The sequence below is a fragment of the Thermothielavioides terrestris genome, chromosome 4, assembly GCF_000226115.1.
Source record: "Thermothielavioides terrestris NRRL 8126 chromosome 4, complete sequence".
NCBI lineage: Eukaryota > Fungi > Ascomycota > Sordariomycetes > Sordariales > Chaetomiaceae > Thermothielavioides > Thermothielavioides terrestris.
Window position 1 is genome coordinate 2,228,882 of NC_016460.1, and position 20,068 is coordinate 2,248,949.

The 20,068-nt window shown below is 59.0% G+C and overlaps 4 protein-coding genes across 4 annotated transcripts; 2 read left to right on the forward strand and 2 right to left on the reverse strand.

Annotated features, from left to right (window-relative positions):
* The first annotated feature begins 1,372 nt into the window (after positions 1-1,372).
* On the forward strand, positions 1,373-3,610 carry THITE_2119254 (uncharacterized protein). The gene is made up of 2 exons (XM_003655449.1): positions 1,373-3,061; positions 3,120-3,610. The coding sequence occupies exons 1-2, from the start codon at positions 1,522-1,524 to the stop codon at positions 3,461-3,463; spliced, it is 1,884 nt and encodes a 627-aa protein (XP_003655497.1). The 5' UTR covers positions 1,373-1,521; the 3' UTR covers positions 3,464-3,610.
* A 1,135-nt stretch (positions 3,611-4,745) lies between these two features.
* On the reverse strand, positions 4,746-5,306 carry THITE_2090668 (uncharacterized protein; the record flags this gene model as incomplete). Its single annotated transcript, XM_003655450.1, has 1 exon — positions 4,746-5,306. One exon carries the CDS (start codon positions 5,304-5,306, stop codon positions 4,746-4,748), a length of 561 nt encoding a protein of 186 aa, XP_003655498.1.
* Positions 5,307-6,374: 1,068 nt separating this feature from the next.
* THITE_2119256 (uncharacterized protein) lies at positions 6,375-8,625 on the forward strand. The gene is made up of 3 exons (XM_003655451.1): positions 6,375-7,023; positions 7,087-7,824; positions 7,959-8,625. Exons 1-3 carry the CDS (start codon positions 6,841-6,843, stop codon positions 8,433-8,435), a joined length of 1,398 nt encoding a protein of 465 aa, XP_003655499.1. The 5' UTR covers positions 6,375-6,840; the 3' UTR covers positions 8,436-8,625.
* Positions 8,626-11,523: 2,898 nt separating this feature from the next.
* On the reverse strand, positions 11,524-15,228 carry THITE_2119261 (uncharacterized protein). The gene is made up of 4 exons (XM_003655452.1): positions 15,141-15,228; positions 14,441-14,863; positions 12,197-14,355; positions 11,524-12,125 (listed from the first exon to the last, which is right to left on the reverse strand). Exons 2-4 carry the CDS (start codon positions 14,852-14,854, stop codon positions 11,615-11,617), a joined length of 3,084 nt encoding a protein of 1,027 aa, XP_003655500.1. The 5' UTR covers positions 14,855-14,863; positions 15,141-15,228; the 3' UTR covers positions 11,524-11,614.
* Positions 15,229-20,068: the final 4,840 nt, after the last annotated feature.

Consider the following 20,068-nt stretch of genomic DNA (forward strand, 5'->3'; position numbering starts at 1 on the left):
CTTTGTGTAAGTTCCTCTTTGCTCGGGGCATCATAGTGTGGCCCACTCGAGTTGCCATGTCGCACGGCAGTTGTTCTCTCACCCGGCGACAGCAAACGGCTCGTTTTCGAGCCGTTCTGCCGTACTAGTAGTATATAAGACGAGCTAGCTACCGCATGTGTTTAACTAATCCGTGCACCTGATTTGAGCCCTCAGGTTCCCCCCTTCCCCCCTTCCCCCCACAGCGCCAAGAACATCCGTTGCCAAGGCGGCTCCCCAGAGGAGACAAGCCTTAGCCAAGCCCGGATAACAATCATGCTCCATGCTCGGCATTTGGGTGTATCGAACAATCATTAAGCATGATGGTCACGGTGCCTGGTGTACACTATAACACAAGTGTGTATCGTGAGTGGGGAGACGGAGCACCCGAGACGGACAGGCGAATCAGTGACTGCCTGTTCGTTGTCAGTTCTTCCTCTGGTAGGAAGATCCAGTGGAAAGCTCCTTGGATCCGCGCTGCGCCTCAGTCCGCCGGAGCGAATCCCAAATAGGCCGATTTGCACAGTGCGCAGCACATGTCGCCCCAACTCGTAGGGTATGACTCCGTCGACCGAGGTAGATCTTCTGGTACAGATAGTCTGATCGCAACAAATTGAAATTCTCTCTCCTGATTCTGCCTCTCTCTTGAAGAAGGCCGATTTAATCCTGGTTGTATTCCAAGCACTGAAAGAGCCAAACACCGTCTTGTGCACTCACCAGGCATGCTGGACTGATGGACATCGAAGGAGGGAGGAGACCGCAATCGCAATCTTACACAGTACAGGTCGGTCACGCCCGTCCGGCGCTGGCCTAGGTACCTGTTGGGTTAGTGGTGCGAAGGTCTTCGGACAGTAACAGACCGGTTAGGAAGGCACTGTGTCCTGCGCGGATCATCCCAGTGTCCCAGGCCACTTGCTGACAGAAGCGCACTTCTCTCCCCCAGGCATCGTGTCAGAGTTCAAACGCTTTCGAGACAGTCTAGGAAAAGAAGCACGAAATCACCAGCGCGAACCGTCGGAACACCGCAGCGCGATTTCAAAGTGCACACCCGGAGCTGTCTTGGGCCCGCATCAAGATTGGCTTTCCAGTTGATGTCCGTTCCTCGCGGCGTTCCTGAAATCGAGTCCGTCCCAACCCCAACTGGGTTCTGGACCTGCACGATTTCTCGGCGCCCAGCCCCTGGCGAGTCCCTCCACCAAGGATAGTGACAGACATACCGGCTCCGGGCCCCGCGATCGCGACAGTGGATTTCCCGATACTGCGACGGCGACAGCCACGCTTCACCAACAGAGGCTCGCGGCGACCCGGCTGGTAGTTGTCGCCAATTGCGCGCGACCTGCGCAGGCCTGGTCCTGGCTGACCGGACCAGGACCCGGACCCGAAATCAGGTTCGATTGAACCGTCCGCCACGCAGTGCGTCCCTCACGATTGCGACCAAGTCAAATTCCATGGCGATTGCGCAATAGCTATCAGCAGGCCGAGGTCGCCGTCAGGACCGCAACCATGGAGGCTCGAAACATTTTCGCTGGCCTGACGGCTCCGGCTGCGCTGCCGACCGCTTCCTCCCTCATCAGCCGCGGCTGCCAGGGGATCAACCTTCCCATTGGCGGGGTCCTCTCAATGCCTAGTGGCGAACTCGTCACTCTCAGCGCAGCGGCCGCTTTTAAGCCCGCCTGCACGCCGGTCAACTCCCCGGCCATCATCGCAAATAGCGGAGGAGCGTCTGTGGCGATCGACGCCTCGGCCGGCGGATCGAAGCCGTCGGATAGCGGCTTCACGTATTCCGACTTCCGGGACCCCTTCTACGCTTCGACCTTCCCGCAGTGCTATGCCCTCGCCGCGACCACGGTCGTGGCGTACACGCTGGTGATCATGCTCTTCATCACGCCGCGGTCTTTTCTCGACGGCGGTGTTGTTGTCTTGGGCCGGAGAGGCTTTACGAACGGTGGGACGGGGCCGACCATCGGAGGCCGGCCGTGGCTGCAGAAGATCGCAGCTCTGAGCGTCGCGGTATCCCTGACCATCGCTAGCGCCAATACCTTCAAGGTTGCCGAGGAGCAATATTCGTTCGGCATCCAGAACGCGAGATCTTTGCAGGCTGAGGTTCTGGGCGGCAATGAGCTGAAGATTATTCGCATCATCTCCAACACCTTCCTCTGGCTTGCCCAGGCTCAAACCCTCATCCGCCTCTTCCCCCGCCAACGGGAAAAGGTCATCATCAAGTGGGCCGCCTTCGCCTTGATCACTCTGGATCTCATCTTTCAGTCCCTCAACAGCTTTCAGTACACAGATCAAGGGGTAGCACGCCCCGCAGCCTTCCAGGACGCCGTTCCTGCACTCAGCTATCTCTTCGCGCTGACGCTGGGCGTCTTGTACGCGGCCTGGGTCATATACTACTCCCTCATGAAGAAACGGTACGCGTTCTATCATCCGCAGATGAAGAACGTGTGTGTGGTGGCGATCCTCTCGCTCCTGGCCATTCTTGTCCCCATTGTCTTTTTCATTCTGGATATATCCAAGCCCGACTTCACCGGGTGGGGAGAGTACGTCAGGTGGGTGGGCGCCGCCGCAGCCAGCGTTATCGTCTGGGAATGGGTCGAGAGGATCGAGGCCTTGGAGCGGGAGGAGAAGAAGGATGGGATCCTCGGCAGGGAGGTGTTTGACGGAGATGAGATGTTCGAGATGACGCCCTCGGACCACGGGCTGAGGAGAAAGAAGATGGGGTACGACGACGAAGGCAAGGACGCCGGTGACAAAAATGGGGGGGACGACGGCCCGAGCACGGGACGGAGCAGCAGATGGCCGACCGTCGCTTCCGTCACAGCAAGATACAGGTCCCGTTCCAGTTCCAGGAAAGCTGCGAAATCCACAGATCCCACAAATACCGAGTCCTCCAACCACGACAGGATACGGTTCTTGCAACCACCGCTATGGCCGGCGAGACCGCCGCCCGCAGTCACGCCGGTCAGCCGCGCAGACACCACCAGTCCCGCGAGCACGGTTTACGCCGTCAGATACCATCCGCTGAGCGAAACCACATCGCGCAGCACGCCAGCGCCAGCACCACCGCAGAACAACCCGGCGCTGTCCCGAAGCAGCAGCACAGCCTCGACCCGCACCAGCGACGACAGGAGCCCCACCGAAAGCGCGGTTCCTCCCCAGCCGGCACCGTCACCCAGCCGCTGGCACGCGCTCACGCAGAGAATCCCCCTCGGCACTAGCGCTCACCAACACCAGTACCGGGACGAAGAGCGCGCCGTCCCGCCGCCAGCGCCCGAGGAGAGCATCCTCCGTTCCGCAAACAACCGGAGCGGCAGCGGCAGCAGCGGCAGCGGCAGCAGTCGATGGGACATCCGCGCCCGCCTGGAAGAGTTCGCCGCGGCGCAGGCCGAGCGGCTGCGCGAGCGGTTCTGCGCCACGCCCGACACCGACAGCCTCCCCGTGACGGTCATACCAGCGCCTCCGCGCCGGGGCGCTGCGCTGGCGCAGTTGCTGGAGGAGGAGGAGGCGGAGGCAGCGGCCGCGGCGCGGGAGGAGCGACAGCGGCAGCCACAGCCCCAGCCCCAGCCCCAGCCCCAGCCGCAACGGGGGGTTGGCGGCAGCGGTGGGGCCGGGCGTGCATCGGAATAGTCGGGAGCGGGTAAGATGGGAGCTTCTTCACGACGAGGACGGTCACGCCCGGCGGGGAAGGGCCAGGGGCGGCTGTGCCGGAACCGAGGGCCGAGGATTAGGGCGCCGCCGCAAGGGCGGCTCGGGCTTGAGTTCGCGTGCCTTTGCTGCGTCGAACCGAGCACCGCGCCCGTGTCTGTGTCTGTGTCCGCGTCGCGGCCCCCGCCGCCCCGGGTGAGACCGCCGGAACCGCCGGCCGTTCTCGGATCCGGGTCTGGGGTTTGGTCCTGGGCACGGCCGTGTCTACGTCGGGGGCTGGCCCTGGGTCTGAGCCAGCTCAACACCCGGCGGGGACGCGCCGCCTGTCTGATTTTTGGCCGAGCCATTTCCTGCCATTTCCTCCGTTCTGGCTTCATTTCTCTGCATGGGTATCTGCTTCGCATTTACGGCCAGCCAGCTAGTAGACACTTACGCAGCTGTGTGGGGGCTAGCAACCTGTTGCAATATCTGGGTACTTTTGTCGGTGTCGAGCGGCTTTCTTGGGAGCCTTGGCATTTCGCATTTGTTATTCCCCTGGCTGGATAGTGTCCGTGCCTGGTAGGACCTGGTGGCAGCAAAAGCAAGGGCTTGGGATATCTGGAATTCAAGGGCATGATGTGCATTGGATTGGATTGGGCTGGGTAAGGCATGCTGGCATGGGTACCTTCTTTTCGGGTCTCGGGTTGGAGTTTCCGGATGGGAGCATATGCTTGTTGGCGACTTGTGGGCTTCTCACTATTGTTGGATGGTTTGTCCTGGCTCACTCAGGATTGTTGGTGATGCTATCTTGCTCAGCATTATCATGATACGACTAGTTACCAACCAATGCTTGTCTCATTTGCGTTTTGTTCGCTCTTTCATGGGCTTGCCAGGAATCCGCAAGCTAAGTTGACGGGCTTAAGGGACCATAGGTTTCATTCGTGGGCGGGAGATGGACTACCCCTTGGAGGAGGCGGGTAACTAAAGAGCGCGGGACAAAGCAGGCAGAATGGCAGGCTAAGCAAGAAATGGATGGATCACCGACTAGTCACCTGTTGTTGTGGGATGTGAGGCTCTGACTGAATGAATATTTCCGTGGATCACTCTGAGAGCATGGTCCCCTCCGGCTCTGCAGTCTCGCGGATGTGTCCTCGAGGATCCTCGTCTTTCGTCCTACGGTCACCGTCGCCGTCGCGAGCTGCCGGGCTGGCGGCAGTCGAGCCGATGTTGCGCGACAGGCCCCAGCCAACCTGGTTCTCCTCATCACCGCGAACATGATTGAGACCTCCGTCGTCACCAGCCCAGCCCCTTTCCCCTTCCCCTTCCCCTTGCCCTTCTCCGTCCTCACCCTCCACCTCTTCTGCAGCCCCCACCTGCCGCTGCTGTTGCCGCGCAAACAACGCCCCAAACAGGCCCGACTCGGCATTCAAGATCCCCGTGGCGTGCTTGCCAGCAGGTCTTCCTGGCACCCGGCTCGCTTGGGGGATCGGAGAGATGAGGCAGAGGTCGAGACACTCGCGAAGGAGGGTTCGATGGAGAGCAACTAAAGCCTGCCATTGGTGATCGCTTAGTTTGCTAGCTATGCCAGGGGCCGGGTTCCGGGTTGCGGCCACTTGGATGCACCTGCGCTCGACCCCAACGAGGCCGTCGTAGATCGCCATGACTCGGCCGCAAGCTGTTCCTGGCTGGTGGGTCGAGCCTCTGGCAGCTTGATGGGTCGCTACATGGTCGGCCAGGGCTTACTCTGCTGGCTCCCATTGGCAACATTTTGCCACGAACCCGGGTGCCTTCTGTGCCTCCATGCTGCGGCCTTTGGTATCGCTGGCGTGACCGTCGTTTCGCTGCCAGGTAATCTTCGAATCTGGTGACCTGGCAATGCAACCGTCCGGCATGGCTCATTCCACGCCCCCCAGGAGGCCGAATTACTGCGTCAAGGGGCCCGAGCAGGAGGATTGTTGAAGGATGAATCGGCTTGGTCAGATCAGAGAGAGCGTCGATGGTCTCGCAAGGTGACAACCACCTCTAGACGGGGTTGTTTTGGACAGTCTCTTCAAGAAGATTGCATAAGGAGATGCTGTACCAGGGGATTTCAGGCGGCCACGCGTACATCTGGAGGCCTCCGCACAGCTAAATCGGGCAATTATAGAATCAGTCCGAGTCGACTTCGGCACCCATTTCGGCTTTGGCTGTGGTTGCCAACTGATGACGGACCCAAGCTGCAGAGTCAAGTCTAAAGTCCAGATGCTCACGGCACGATAGAGGTTTCCGAGCTCTGAGCCCAGGAAAGCGTGCAAGGGAGGTTAACGTCACTGAGTGATCAAGAGCACCACGCGACAGACGCGCACACAAACGCGCGCGCGCGCATTTCCAAGCCCGGGTGTTGTTCTGTCTTCCATGGTCTCTGGCATGGCTTACAAGACAGCAAGCTAACTGCGCAGGCCAAGATGCCTTGAGCGGGCCAACGAGAAGGTGATTCAAAATGATGAGGAACAGAGTAACAGCAGGGAGATGCAAAAGCAATCTAATTGTCCTCAGCCGTCTAGGTATCTATTCATCAATGCAAGGAGCCTATACCAGGGAAGCGTCGAATATCCGTGAGTTAGGTGGATAGTTGACGTTAGTTAACGTGCTCCGCACACGAACCCCTTCCTCCTCCTGTCAGCAGGGGCTGAAGTGGGTCCGAAACGGCCGTTCGGGGCATGCAATTTTAGTTTTGGACTACGCAGTCAGTCAGGGCCCTCAGGGGTCCAACGAGCAATCGCGCGTCGCCGAGGAAGTCGGTTTTGGCTGTTTAAAGTTACGTTAGTTTTCAAATTCTGCCGTATGAGAGGCCTGTCCTGTGCCTGCGCTGCATGCCAATCTTCACCAAGGGGAGAGCCAAGACACGCTGCATCTGGATTTTCTCTGCCCCCCTCTCCCCCTTTTATCCAAGCGTGACCGCTTCGAGTGTTGCGAACACCGAGACGAACGCCGACTTCGACAGACAAGAAGACGCAATTTTTTTGGCCGATACTCACGGAGTAGCTACCTTGACCAAACTCGAGGAGCGAGACTCGCGATCATTGCCTTTCCCGTTCGAGAGAACTCGGGTCTTGCGAGCACGCGCGCTTCCGCATTCCGATCCATCTCGCACACGAGCAGCCCCTCTTCGCGTTCCTGGGGAAAAAAAAAAGGAGGGGCACAGAAGCAACCACGATGGCGGGCGGCACCGAGCCTTTCCCGCCGCTCCCCGCGGCAGCGGACCGCCAGTTGCACTCGGAGACGACCTCGACCCGGCGGCGCAGGAAATCCAGCATTCTGGGCACCCAGCTGCGGGTCGGCGACACGGGTGCGCCCTCGTTGGCGACCGGCATCGCCCACCTCCACGGCACTGCCAAGGTACGACTTCTTGCCAGACATGGTGACGAGAGAAGCTGACGCCTGACCGCCGCCGCCCGCCAGGAGTCGACGGCAAGCCCGGCCACACCCTCGAAGCGCTTATCCAAGCGTCGCAAGGCCCGCTCCGCCCTGCGCTGCGCCCGGAGCATCGCCATCAAGCACACCTGGGTCCTGCCGCTCGTCATCCTGCTCGTCTTCCTGTCGCTCTACGCCCTCAACCCGTCCGAGAGCAACCCGGTCCACCACTTCATCTTCCTCTCGTACAAGCTGCCCGAGTCGAGCCTGAAGCCAGGCGAGCTGCCGCAGTACGGCAAGGGCCTGTGGGATGTCGCCTTCGTGTCCTTCTACACCGTCGTCCTGTCCTTCACGCGCGAATTCATCATGCAGGAGATCCTGCGTCCCATGGCCCGCTGGGCCGGCCTCAAGTCGCGGGGCAAGCAGGCCCGCTACATGGAGCAGATGTACACGGCCCTGTACTTCGGCATCCTGGGTCCCGCCGGCATGTACGTCATGAGCCGCACGCCCGTGTGGTACTTCAACACGCGCGGCATGTACGAGAACTTCCCGCACCGCACCCACGACGCCCTGTTCAAGTTCTACTACCTGTTCCAGGCCGCCTACTGGGCCCAGCAGGCCATCGTGCTGCTGCTGGGCATGGAGAAGCCGCGCAAGGACTTCAAGGAGCTGGTCGGCCACCACATCGTCAGCCTGGCCCTCATCGGCCTGAGCTACCGCTTCCACTTCACCTACATGGGTCTGGCCGTGTACATCACCCACGACATCAGCGACTTCTTCCTGGCCGTGTGTCCCCCCGCCGCTTTTTTTCTTTTCTTCTTTTCTTTCCTTTTTTCCTTTTCTCCTTTTTTTTTTTTTTTTTTTGAGCCTCATAACTCGTGGAGAAGAATCAGCCACTAACGATAAACACCCCCATGCAGACCTCCAAGACCCTCAACTACCTCGACCACGCCCTGACCGGCCCCTACTACTTCCTCTTCATGTGCGTGTGGATCTACCTGCGCCACTACCTCAACCTGCGCATCCTCTTCAGCCTCTTCACCGAGTTCCGCACCGTCGGCCCGTACGAGCTCAACTGGGAGACCCAGCAGTACAAGTGCTGGATCTCCCAGATCATCACGCTCGGCCTGCTCAGCGCCCTGCAGGCCCTCAACCTGTTCTGGCTCTTCTTCATCATCCGCATCGCCTACCGCTTCGTCGTCCACAACATCGCCAAGGACGACCGCAGCGACGCCGAGGATTCCGAGGCCGAAGACGCGAACGGGTCGCCCGTGGCTGCGGCGGCTGCGGCGGCGAATGGCAAGGCCCAGTCCTACGCCGCCGCCGCCGCCGCCGCAACCGCCAATGGCGCCGCGAATGGCGCAGCCAAGAAGAGCGGCCGGAAAACCGGGCACTGACCATACCCCCTTTCTTCTCTTCTTGTATGATTGTTGCTTAAGCGCGGTTGTAATGATGCGAGCGAAGGGAACGAGGATGGTGTAGCTGATCCATAATGTGGCATGGAGACGCACTTCTCGTCTCTCGTTTTGCGTGCATGCGACGCATGCTCACGACGGCGGATGGGCGGGCTAGCGAGCGGAGTTAATGCGCAGGTGTCAGGGCGTTGTCTAGGGCCATGGTTCTCCGGCGTTGTATCTGCATTGTCATCGCGGTCGAGACATCATCATTCGCTGGGAACGGTACACTCGCTTATCACACTGGGAGGGTGCGGGCTTGGTTATACGGGTTGTTGTGGTTTATGACGGGAAGTTAAAACGTGACGAAAGCGGCCAGGGTCTCGGACGGAGAGCCGGTGTGACGGCTCGTGCGTATTGGTTGCGGCTTGGACGGCATTTGGGCGGCGAACGGCATCGGGTCGTGAGACCGTGGCTTGCTCCGGATCCGGGCTTTACAAACCTCCGAGACAGCAAACCACGACTCGGAAGACCACCTCGGCCAGCATGCGGCCAAGAACTGCCATCGAGGGCAGGACCCCGTGGGAATGGGGTCGAGCTCTCGACCAAGGGAAGGCGTATGTTGCAAAGCATCGTGGCCGCCGCCCATCTGACGGGCGCCCACATCGACGGTTAAGCTATATGTACGACTTTCTGCCTTCTTGATAGGATAACACTTTGAATAGGTATCTTTAATATAATGACCGATGAACGGAAGTACACGACGAATACTCCCTCTCATCCTGTCCCACCTCATCCCGCAAAACCCACGCCAAGAGCTTCTGAAGTCTCACATCTCATTCCCATCAGCAAGACACTGGTTCCATTATGTAATGAACAGTAAGCCAGAATGGATCAGCCAGCCCTCTCAGCATGACTTGGAAAAAACCCGACCCGGACCCGACAGTCTGGATCAAGGCGCACAGCCTCGTACCACCCACCCGCCCAACCACCCATCACATCACCAACCATCCCACACCCCCGAGTCCGCCAACCGGATACCGTCCGTCAAGACTTGGGGGTGATCACAAACATACAGTACAACCCTGGTTTGTTTGTTAGTTTGGTTCTTCGCCCCACTTCTTGACAGGGCCCTGCAGCCAACCAAAAATCGGCCTTTTTACCCACCTGTTCAGTTCCTGGCTTGGCACTGCATTCCACCAAACCATCAAGAAAAGCATCACCACTATCAAAACCATCAAATCCTTCAAGATCGGGCCAGGGCAGCCAAATCAACCAAATTAGCCAGATCAGCCAGGTGGGCAGTTCAGCTATAACAAGGCCCCATTCTCCAGGTCCGAAGCTATTTCGCAGGCGTGAAATGCAGTGCCCTCTGACTATCTGCTGCGGTTGGTTCATTCCATGCCAAGGCGGCTGGCGCAGGTGATATGAGAATCAGGGGGAGTACACGGGGTACTGAGATTGACCTGTTTCGCTTCTGTTTTTCTATAGTAGATTAAGTACTGTACAGCTTTTGTAATCCATTGCTGATTGGCTTTCAAACCCTTGTTGTGACCCACCGTAAGTACCAAACTAACAAACAAACCAGGGGGGCATTGTAGGTATGTGCGGAATAACTTCCGCCAAAATTCGTTTGCACTGTGCTCATGCACGGTTCGCCAAGAGCCTGTTTCCTGTTTGTCTCTCTTTTCTTCTCTCACCCGCCCCGAAATCTCAAAGTCCAGACCACTCCATGTCAACGTACAGCACCACTCACCGTCTCTCACGCATCACATGCGCACGCAGAAATGCATGCTTGCATGCAATGCAGCTGCATGTCGCTCCTTCAAACGACAGATTTCCAGGTTTCCAGGTGCCTCCCAGGCCGGTCTCGAAAAGATGAACATACGAGAGGGTGGGCAAGAGGGGCGCGGATACACACAGACACACACACACACGCACATTCCGCGCAAGTCAAGTAATCGTTTGTCAAATGATCAATTGAGTGCCTTTTTCCTGTATTGCCCCGCCCACAGCCAGTCGGTCAGTCAGTCAGTCAGTCAGCCAGCCAGTTCCGCCCAGCCCCCATCCATACCCCGCCACAACCGTGTCTCTCCTCCCTCTCCTCCCAGGGCAAGACAAGAAGAGGAAGGGGAAAGAAAAAAAAAAAGCTTGCACACAGAAAGCCAGCCAGCCCGACCTGCCCGCCAGAACAGACACGGAACAACAACACCGCGAGATTAAGGCAGCCACTCCCTCCAAAGCACAACCGCACACGCTCCCAACGCATTCAGCAACCCTACACCCCCCCCCCCCCAATCTACGGGTATTCGTCATGGCCAAACCCCTCAATCCTTTCCCCGTTCCATTACCCCCTACCCCAGTGTAGTTGAAGCCCAACAGCCCACGGGCAACATCTAGAAGGAAGAAGAAAAAGAAAAGAAGAAAGAACCCAGGACCAACCCCGAAAACAAACGCCGATACATGCTTGGGCATCATGGTCATATCATGTCTTCATTAGCGTTGCAGCGCGCTCTCTCTCTCTGCGCCGCAACAGAAGCAACAACAACAGCAAGGAACAGCAACAACAACAACAACGAATCATCGCAAGGGTAGAATCGCTTCTCTCTCCCTCTCTTTCCCTCAGCAACCAGCCAAACCCAGATGAAGCAGGACAGAACAAACATGTTCTTGACGCGGCTGGGAGGAGACGGGCGGATGGCTGGTGCATAAACAGATAGGCTGAAAGCGGGAAGGCCAGCCAGGTGGGTAAGGGAGGCGGTGAGAGATTCGACCCGGGAATTAAATTAAGCGGCTCGTGATGTTGCTGCCTTTTGCTGTTGTTGTCGTTGTCCGTCTTTCATGAAACGTAACGCGGCCTTCAACCGAGATAGTTCATCGACCTTGCGACTCGACGTGGTTCGTTCCAAGACGACACCACACAAAATTTGCCATGCCAGGAAAAGCCATCGTTCTCTTTTGTCGTCGTCATTCGTCGGCGGAATTAATGTGGAGGGCTAGTCGCCTCGCTGGGTCATTGCCGGAATTAGTGAGTTCTGTGGTTGTGATGTTGTGATGGCGGTGATGGCAAAGGAAAAGAAAAATCGAAGTCAGGAGCGCCGGAGCAGCTCAGGAGTTGCATCCAGCCGCCAGGCAAGCCCCTGAGATTCGAGTCTGGTTCCTGGTCCTCAGCAAAAGCAGGCTCAAGGAAATCTGGGAACATCTGCCGATCGGCTGGCGGACGACTCCGCTGACGGAAAGGAGTACAGCAGGGGCCGGGATGCGTCGACCGGCTTGTCGGGGTGGCTTGAGTGACGGTGCTCTTCGCACGCGTCGTCTTGGAGGGTGCCATCCGAACCGCTTGACGGGGTACTGCTCGCATGAGACGAGATGGACGCGGTGTCGTGCGTGTCCGCAGCGGTAGCCGCCGGGCTGTGCGGCGCCGTAGGTAAGATAGCTGACGAGATCATGCTGTTGTACCCGTCCGAGATCTCATCCGGTCGAGCAATCTTCGCCTGGCTCAGAAGCCTCCTAGCCTTCCGCGTCGCGTCGCGCGCTCGCTCGGCGGCTTGCTCGGCGCGGCAGTGCTTCTCCCACATTGCGGCGTAGCGGCCGTTGAGTGCGAGCAGCTCCTGGTGGGTGCCTCGCTCCACCACAGTGCCGGCATGGAGGACGAGGATTTGGTCGGCGTGGGTTATGGTGGACAACCGATGACTGCACCAACGTAATGGTCAGCCCCTGAGATTCTCTTCAAGCTTTAAGAGAGGAAAACGGGGGAACCTCACGCAATAATCAGCAGCGTCCGGTTCTGACCAAACTTGCCACTAATGAGCTTGGACTGGATCTGTTGTTCAGTCTCACCGTCGAGAGCCGACGTCGCCTCGTCCAACATGATGATCTTCGGATTCTTCAAAATCGTGCGCGCAATCGCCACACGCTGCTTCTCGCCTCCACTCAGCCGAAGACCCCGCTCGCCCACCTTTGTGAGATAGCCGTCGGGGAAGCTCATGATGCGGTCGTGGATGGCAGCGGCGCGGCAGGCGTCGAAGACCTCCTCGTCTGTAGCGTTCGGGTTGGCGTACTTCAGGTTGTACATCAGAGTCTCGTTGAAGAGGATGGTGTCCTGCGGCACGACGCCGATGAAGCGGCGCACCGAGTCGATCGTCAAGTCCTTAACATCGTGCCCGTCAATCTCAATGCTCCCCTCTTGGCAGTTGTAGTACCGGAACATAAGGCGGAAGACGGTCGATTTGCCTCCGCCCGACTCGCCTACAAAGGCAGTCGTGGTGCCAGGTTTGCACTCGAACGACATCTCGCGCAGGGCTGGCTTGCGCCGGTCGTACGCGAAGCCGACCTTGTTCCACTTGATATGGCCGCTGCATTCCGATAGCGGCCTCACACCTGGCTTGTCCACGACGGTAGGCTGGATCTTGAAGAGCTCGAGCAATCTCTCACCCGAGATCATGGCCGACTGTACCGTCCGGTAGAAGGTGCCGAAGAAGTTGAGAGGGCCCTGCAGCTGGTTGAGATAGGTTACGAGCAAGACGAAGTCGCCGACGCTCCTACTGCCGCGCGAGACTTGGTAGCCGCAGACCAGCAAGGCGACAAGCAGGCCGCACATAAAGACGACCGACTGGCACATGTTCATCTGGCTGATGCCGTATGTCACCTTGGCCTCGGCTTCCTGGAACTTCTTGATGGCATCGCCATAGCGCTCAAACTCGCGCTTTTCGGCGTTGAAGTACTTGACCGTTTCGTACGACATAATCGAGTCGTTCTTGACGGCCTCCTCCTCCCGGTCGGCATTGACCATATCGCGCCGCTGGTCAGCTCTAGTGGCAGCCATGCGGATGGTCAAGTAGAGGTAGTAGAAGGTGATGATGGACACGAAAAGGGCGTACATGGCGCCAAACCGGACGTAGAAATAGACGATGGCCACCAGAAGGTCCACCAGCATCGGCACTACCTGAAACGTGACCTGCTCCAGGAATTGGTTGATAGATGCGCCTTTGTTGAGTGCCGAGAGGACCTCGCCGGTGCGCTTGCTCAGATGGAAGTCCAGCGAGAGCGAGTGCACATGCTCAAAAGCGGCCGTCGTCAGGGCCCGGTAGGTGTGCTGGGAAACCGGGATCCAGAGGATTGAGCGAACCGATCCAAGCAAGCCGGAATTACCTTGTAGCAGCTTGTACAGTATCAGAAGCCCAAGCTCGAACCACACCGGATCGCCAGTTTGCTTCTCGAAGATGTCTGTGACGACGCCGAGCTGGGCCGGCACCAGGATGTTGACGACCCGCTGCAAGATGACGAGGACGAAGCACACGAGAACCACAATTTGGAGCCTGACCGACTTGCTCGGCCAAAGGTACGGGAAGAAGACCGAGTATCCGCGGCAGTACTCGAACCACGTCTTGTGAGGCAACTTGTCGGGCCTGTAGAAGGCAGCCTCTTCGTCCTGCTGCGGCGCGCGTTGTCCGTCGCGGACATTTGAGCTGCGGCGGACGCTCGCGGCTGTGCTGCCGTAGTGCGTGTCACGCGTCGCATGTCCGTTGGCGCGGCCGTGATAATCCCCGTGGCCGTTCAGCAGCGGGCTCGCCTCGTCCGCATCGGATCGCTGTGCCTGCTCCTCGTCATGCAGCCGGCGGTGCTCTGGGCGCTTCCTTGCCGAGGCGGCGTACAGGCAGATCAGGCATACGATTAGGCAAAAGCGGACGCCGGCAATGCTGAGGTCGACCACGTCCCAGGGCTCAACCTGATCCTCGGCTTTCGGAGCCAGTGCCGTGTATGCGCCGGCGGTAATGGTGAGGATGGAAGCAGCCAGAATCACCACTTCGCCAACGAGACCAAGGATCCAGATGATGAAGTGAACCACGGTTGGGCTGTGGCGCCACTCCAAAAGCGTAATCAGGACGTAGAGGTAGAGGAACGCAGACCCGACAACATAGACCTGCGTGTGTTTTGTCAGCCTGGAGGAGGGGCGTTTGGGCTTATGCACGCTGTCGCCCTGACGACAATGGTGCGGCAGCACATACGATTCTCTCTTCGCTACACCACCACGCAGCGTCGAGGCCGGATCTTCTCCTTGACTGCATGGCATGAGCGGCGATTGCAGCGCCATTGGCAACGAAGGACAATGTGAGGCCGCCTGTTAGATATAGGAAGGCAGTCCAGGCGAAGCCGCTGTTGCCGTTGGCGTCGTCGTCCGCATCCGACGCTTCTTGCTCCCGCTTCCTCTTGGTGATCGGCAATGGCTTCCCGTCGGGCCCCTTGACGGTCGGAACGACAAACTCTTCTTCAGTCCTTGATGTGATGACGGTGTGAACGCCGGCCGAAATGATGAAGGCCAGGAGCAGAACCATCGGGTACAGAAGCTGGGCGATCCGCAGGACGGCCTGGGCAGAACTGGAGCTAGGCCCCGAACTGCCGTTGTCGAGCAGCTCGTCCATTCTGAGGGCCTGGTGAGCGAGAGAGGGGGGTCAGAGAAGCGGGAGTGAGATCGCGGGCGGGGGGGAGCAAGGTGGGGGGGGGGGGGGGGGGGGAGGAGGAGGAGGAGATGAGGAGATGAGGAGATGAGGAAGGAGAGGATAGAGGGCCATTCCGGGCAACACGGCATGATGCTTGCTAGCCAAGGCATGGTGGTGGTGCTAATAGCAACAGTGCTGCTGGTGTGATAATCTTTGCCGCCTATGGCTGCGGAGATGTTTGTGGAAAGCCACGGAGCACGCTGCATACATACACAAGGGTCGTTCCGTCAGGATGAGGCCAAGCAGTGCCGGCAGCTCATTGCCTTCACGATAGTGGCAGCAAATCGAGCGCTTGTCTATGATGTTTTTCACAAGTCAGTATGGTAACATACGAACGAGCGGCTCGGTTGAGCAGCGGCATGGTGGGGAAGGCGATGTGCAGCTGACGAGCTTTCGTGTGACTTTCGCCACTGAAGCGGGTCTTGGGGCCGAGATCACGAACCCAGCTGCCACTTGGGGGAGTGAACAGACTGTCTGACCTTGGAATGTGAAGGCTGCCTCAGATCGACATGGGAGGTCGTCTGCTTCCCTCTGGTGGTGCTGCTTCCCGAGGCCTTGGCCGTGATTTTTTGGTGTGTGACCTCCAAGGGCCGACCTCAACCGATTGACACGGGCGAGCCGCAGACGCGGGGCAGGCGAACGCTCGCACGAACGCGGGGAGGAAGGGCGAGACGGGAAAAAAAAAAAACAAACGAGCGTGGGAATGACGTTCGTTGAATCTTTTTCTCTTCTTTTTCTTTTCCTTTTTTGTCGGTTGAGGGAAATCCAGCGACAGAAGGACCAGCAGAGGGATTCCCAGGTATTAGTTGGATCGATGTTCGCGTGTAATTCCCCGACCCTGTGCAGGTAAAAGTCGAGTCGGTAAAGGTGGATTTCAATGCGGTAAACTCCCAGGAGTGACCGTGTACACACCGTGGTGCACTGTGGCCCAGCCTTTCACTAGTGTAGAGCAGCACCCCGGGCGGGAGGTAGTGTACACAATCCGGCAAGGGTACCCTGTTTTGACAGCAGGCTGCCAGCCAACCATACAGGGTCCGACGGGGGTTGTTCTGAGCAGCGGAGTGGAGGGGGAGTCCAGGCGGCCCAGGCCTGCGGCTTCCCAGAACCGCAGTCCAAAGATGGTTGGCTGTTGACTGATGGTCACACAAAGCCCGCAGTCCCAACCGTGTCTGGGCTTTTCTGGAAGCAGAAAATCGAGACGGATACCCAGGCCCGTCTCCGACGTTCCCCGAGCCGATTTGCGAATTGTGGGCGTTGATGTGCAACCCCAGAACATTCTGAGACCGAGCGACGATGAAGCGCCATGAGACGGACAAATACGCCCCGGTAGCGCCGGGACCGCTAGGTTTCGCGGCCCAAGATCACCGCCTGATGTCTTGGGACGGCTGGGACGGGTGAGCTTGCGGCAGCCGGGCCGGATGTTGGGCGATGGGTCATGAGACGTGGACAGAAGGGTTGAAAGACACGCAGGCCGGGGACAGCTGCCATCCGATTGACATCCCCAGTTTCGAAGAGCAGACCAAGAGACGGCTCCCGGCCTCTCACTGCTGCGTTTATCCGAACCCAGAGTAAGGGACACGACCTCCATACCCAACAGATCAGGTATGTACCCCCCAACCCCCTCCAACCTCCTCCTCTGTACGTAAGGAAGCTCACCGGTTTACGGGAGCCTCCGGCGGCGAGATACAGAGAACCCGGCATGAAGCACTGCGGCTTCCCAGGCTGGAGCAAGACGCAGGGAGCAGTTCCAGGGAGGAGACGGAAGATGCAGGAGCTGAAGAAGCTTCGAACCCAGGCAGTTGCGTGCTGATGCCGCAGCGGGTGCTGGATGTCGGAGGCTCCATACCGCGGTAACAAGAGCTGACGGTAACAAGAGCTCCGACCAAGCGGCAGGCAAACGGCTTGGTTTTCGAAGATCCCGGGGCAATGCCCCTGGAGTGTCTGGTCTTTCACCGCCTTGCGCAGTCGCAAAGTGATTGCAGCAGAGCTGCATGCATGCGCATACACGATATCCACGACCCTCGACAGAATGCTGATGTACCCGCATGTGGGCCGTGTCTTCCCCACCGGGCCCGGGGTCTGGAGGCTCCCTGGCCAAAAGTCACGGGAGTGGCCGGGGACCAGGCGGCGCTAGCGCCTTCGGGAGGTACACTACATTAGGCAGTGTACGGGACAGAGCCGTTGGCGGCTGTCACTGGTCGGCGCTGATCGAGCTAGTCCCCGAGTGCTGCAAGCTGTGCGTTCCGCTCGCAACCAGCGGGGCAAGCGAACAGGCGAACAGCTACGCAGGAGTCCAGTGTTCTGGCACTCGGTACGGACACCTGGCGCGTGTGGACGGCTGCATAGGTGAGACATTCGGGCGTACCGGCAACGCCTATTATGGACGGTTTACCTGAGTGAGGTACCCGGGGAATTGTGGTCGTGCTGCGTGGGTACCTACGTCCCTGGGATGTGAAGCCGTCTCTCAGTGGAGCGGGAATATTACCCGCGCCGGGCCGGCTGGCGCAGCTACACTAGACAAGGCCGCAGGACTCCTCGCAGGACAAGATGGGGGGCGTGCAAAACGCATCACATCGAGGGCGTGAGCCGCAATGTCGCCCGAAGGAAGCGCCCGGAAGCGCCCGGAAGCGCTCCGGCTCGCTGCGAGCGCCTCGTTGTGCCATAACTAGTGTCTGCGGGTGGGCGGAGTGAGATGCGACACTTTCAGGTTGCGCAGAGCCGGCGAGAAAGAAGCCTCAGGGAGAATGCGGGACTTTGGAAGCTCAATGTGCCGCGTGTGTCAGTCCAGTGCCGGGTCAGCATTTGGCTCGCTCCCACTGCTTGCACAGGAATCCAGGTTGGGTCTCATCGTGCCCACAGGGATCGGTTTGGGAAGCACGGCCTTCTGCCGGAAAGAGGTGCGTTGATAACCGGCGACCGCTGTGCCTGTCCGAGGGACTCGGACCGGCACGGCTGCTGTTGAGCCAAGGTTCCAGGTTAATAAATACTCCGTGCCAAGTTTATACCATACTACCTCACCCAGGGCAGGAAAGGGACCACCCGCGAGCGGATCAGGCAGTCGCACCGTTGCAGCGTGCCCGATTCGACGACGATTCGGCAACTTCAGGGGCGGTCTTCGCACTGCAATTTAATCTGCCGAGCGGACGGAGCGACGGGAGAGACGGGCCAACTCTTCGGTGCCTCATACAACACCATCCGTGGCCGGAGACCGGCAAAAGTCTTTTATGCGGCCAGATCCGGTAACTAATCAGCCAGGGGTTGGGGAAGATGGGAAGATGGGATGCCACGCTCCGGATCCTCGCTCGCTCCGGTCAGCGTCGCGCCTCACCCGCTGCGTCGAGCCCCGTCCTTGGCCCGCCCCCTGCCCCACCCCCTCCCCCAGCTACCATCCCAAGCTCCCAAGCTCCCAAGCTCCCAAGCTTCGGAGCTTCCAAGAAGTAGCCGATCTCTGCTTGGCAGCGCTGCGGTACTCGGCTCGGAGCTCTCCCGCCGTTCGCGTCATTGAGGCCCGCCTCGCTCCCGCTGGCGGATCCCGTCCCTCCAGAACCAAAAACGGCCCTCGCCTCCGTCGAATGCCACGACAACTCATCCCTTCTCTCCGAACCCGCCAGACTCTTTGCCTCACCGACACAATGAGGATGCATGACAATGCAGCGCTAAGTTGACCGGTGAAGCACTGGAGCCACATGTCTCCGGGCAAAATCCCCAGCGAGCCTTCACAGTACAACCCAGAGCTTCCGGAAGAAAGTCGCCTCGCCGATCTTCGCTGGGCGGGCCCAGCCCGGCTCTTCAGCGTCGCCAGCCAGACCGACATGGTGGACACGGGGTCTTGTCCCCCGGCAGCTGTCGCGACACGTTTGCCGCAACCTCCCCAAACCGAGCAGCGTTTTCTAGAGCGGCCTTGGGTTGCACGGCCTGACGCGCGCCATGGCGTGCACCGCAGGTCCTAGGGCTGTTGTGTGCGTCATGGGGAGCAGCGAGCCCGGCACGGCTGCACAGCTACCTTCGCTGCGCAACCATGTCCCGAGCCATACACTACGATGCCGAGGCAGGGCGGTGTCGCTCGAAAGCCCCGTGCTCTTGCCCGGATTCCATCGCATTTTCCGATTCGCCCATTCGTTGCCCGTGCAAACAACGTTCTGGGGTCCCAGCTAGTCTTGGTCCCGGCGTTCACCGGCGCCACTAAACCAGGCCATGAGCGCCCCCCCCCACGCCCGTGTCTGGGGTTTGCCCTCGGCATGGTTTCTCAGAATCCTCGAACGCTTGAGCGCGGGCACATCCCACGGAAACCCGCCGACACCGTCAGTGAAGCTGCATCCGCTACTGCAGCCTCCCGCCCTTGACCGCATGGAACTTTGTCTGACCCCCCATCTTTTTCTTCCGGTGAACGGCGAGTCGGAGGGAGGGTGGGAGCCAGCTCGATAGCAGGAAGCAAGCGGGAAGAAGAGAGATTACTGTGTATGGGAGTGCCGTCGGAACCCGAGACAGCCATCGTGATGTCGCCACTGGCATTGGGCCACGGGTTGCACCCGGCTGGCTGAGATCTGGATGCCGGCAGAGCACACACACAGTGGTGTACGGACTGTATGACATGCACCGCATGGGTTTGCAAAAAGATCCGGGGTCGAACGAGAACTCCCGGGGTGTGTGTCGTTTGACGATCCCCCGCATTTCGTCCACAGCAAGCGCTGGCAGCATTCGGTGTCCCCCCCCAGCCGCATACGATCGTGACCGGTTAGCGAACCCGAGTCAGATACGGAATAACGTTAATGTTAATCTGGCTTTCGGTTGATTTACCCTTGCGATATTTCTAGTGGTGGTGAGTCTCCTTGTCTGAATCCTGCTCTCCTCTCTGGTTCGCTTGGCGAACTCCGGTTCGCCATTCAATATATTCGCAGGGGATGGGCCGCAGCTTCACTTGCCAATAATCACGATCTGGCAATCAGACATGCTGCAATTTGCGAACGGTTCCGACTATTTCCGTCTGAACCCGAGAAAGCGAGTCGTCCTCGGGTGCTTTCGCGGCGGTGGCAGCGTCCAGTCATTCCGTTATCACCCTTGCGGAGGAGTTCAGCGACTTCTTCGCACTCTTCTTCCATATTAGACACTCTTCTTCCATATTAGACGGTCGGAAAC

Coding starts and splice junctions, on each gene's coding strand:
- THITE_2119254 (XM_003655449.1), top strand. CDS start 1,522: ATGGAGGCTCGAAACATTTTCGCTGGCCTGACGGCTCCGGCTGCGCTG. Junction 3,062..3,119: donor GCTGAGCGAAACCACATCGC/GCAGCACGCCAG, acceptor CCGAAGCAGCAG/CACAGCCTCGACCCGCACCA.
- THITE_2119256 (XM_003655451.1), top strand. CDS start 6,841: ATGGCGGGCGGCACCGAGCCTTTCCCGCCGCTCCCCGCGGCAGCGGAC. Junction 7,024..7,086: donor ACCTCCACGGCACTGCCAAG/GTACGACTTCTT, acceptor GCCGCCCGCCAG/GAGTCGACGGCAAGCCCGGC. Junction 7,825..7,958: donor TCAGCGACTTCTTCCTGGCC/GTGTGTCCCCCC, acceptor ACCCCCATGCAG/ACCTCCAAGACCCTCAACTA.
- THITE_2119261 (XM_003655452.1), bottom strand. CDS start 14,854: ATGGACGAGCTGCTCGACAACGGCAGTTCGGGGCCTAGCTCCAGTTCT. Junction 14,356..14,440: donor GGTGTAGCGAAGAGAGAATC/GTATGTGCTGCC, acceptor AAACACACGCAG/GTCTATGTTGTCGGGTCTGC. Junction 12,126..12,196: donor CGGACGCTGCTGATTATTGC/GTGAGGTTCCCC, acceptor ACGTTGGTGCAG/TCATCGGTTGTCCACCATAA.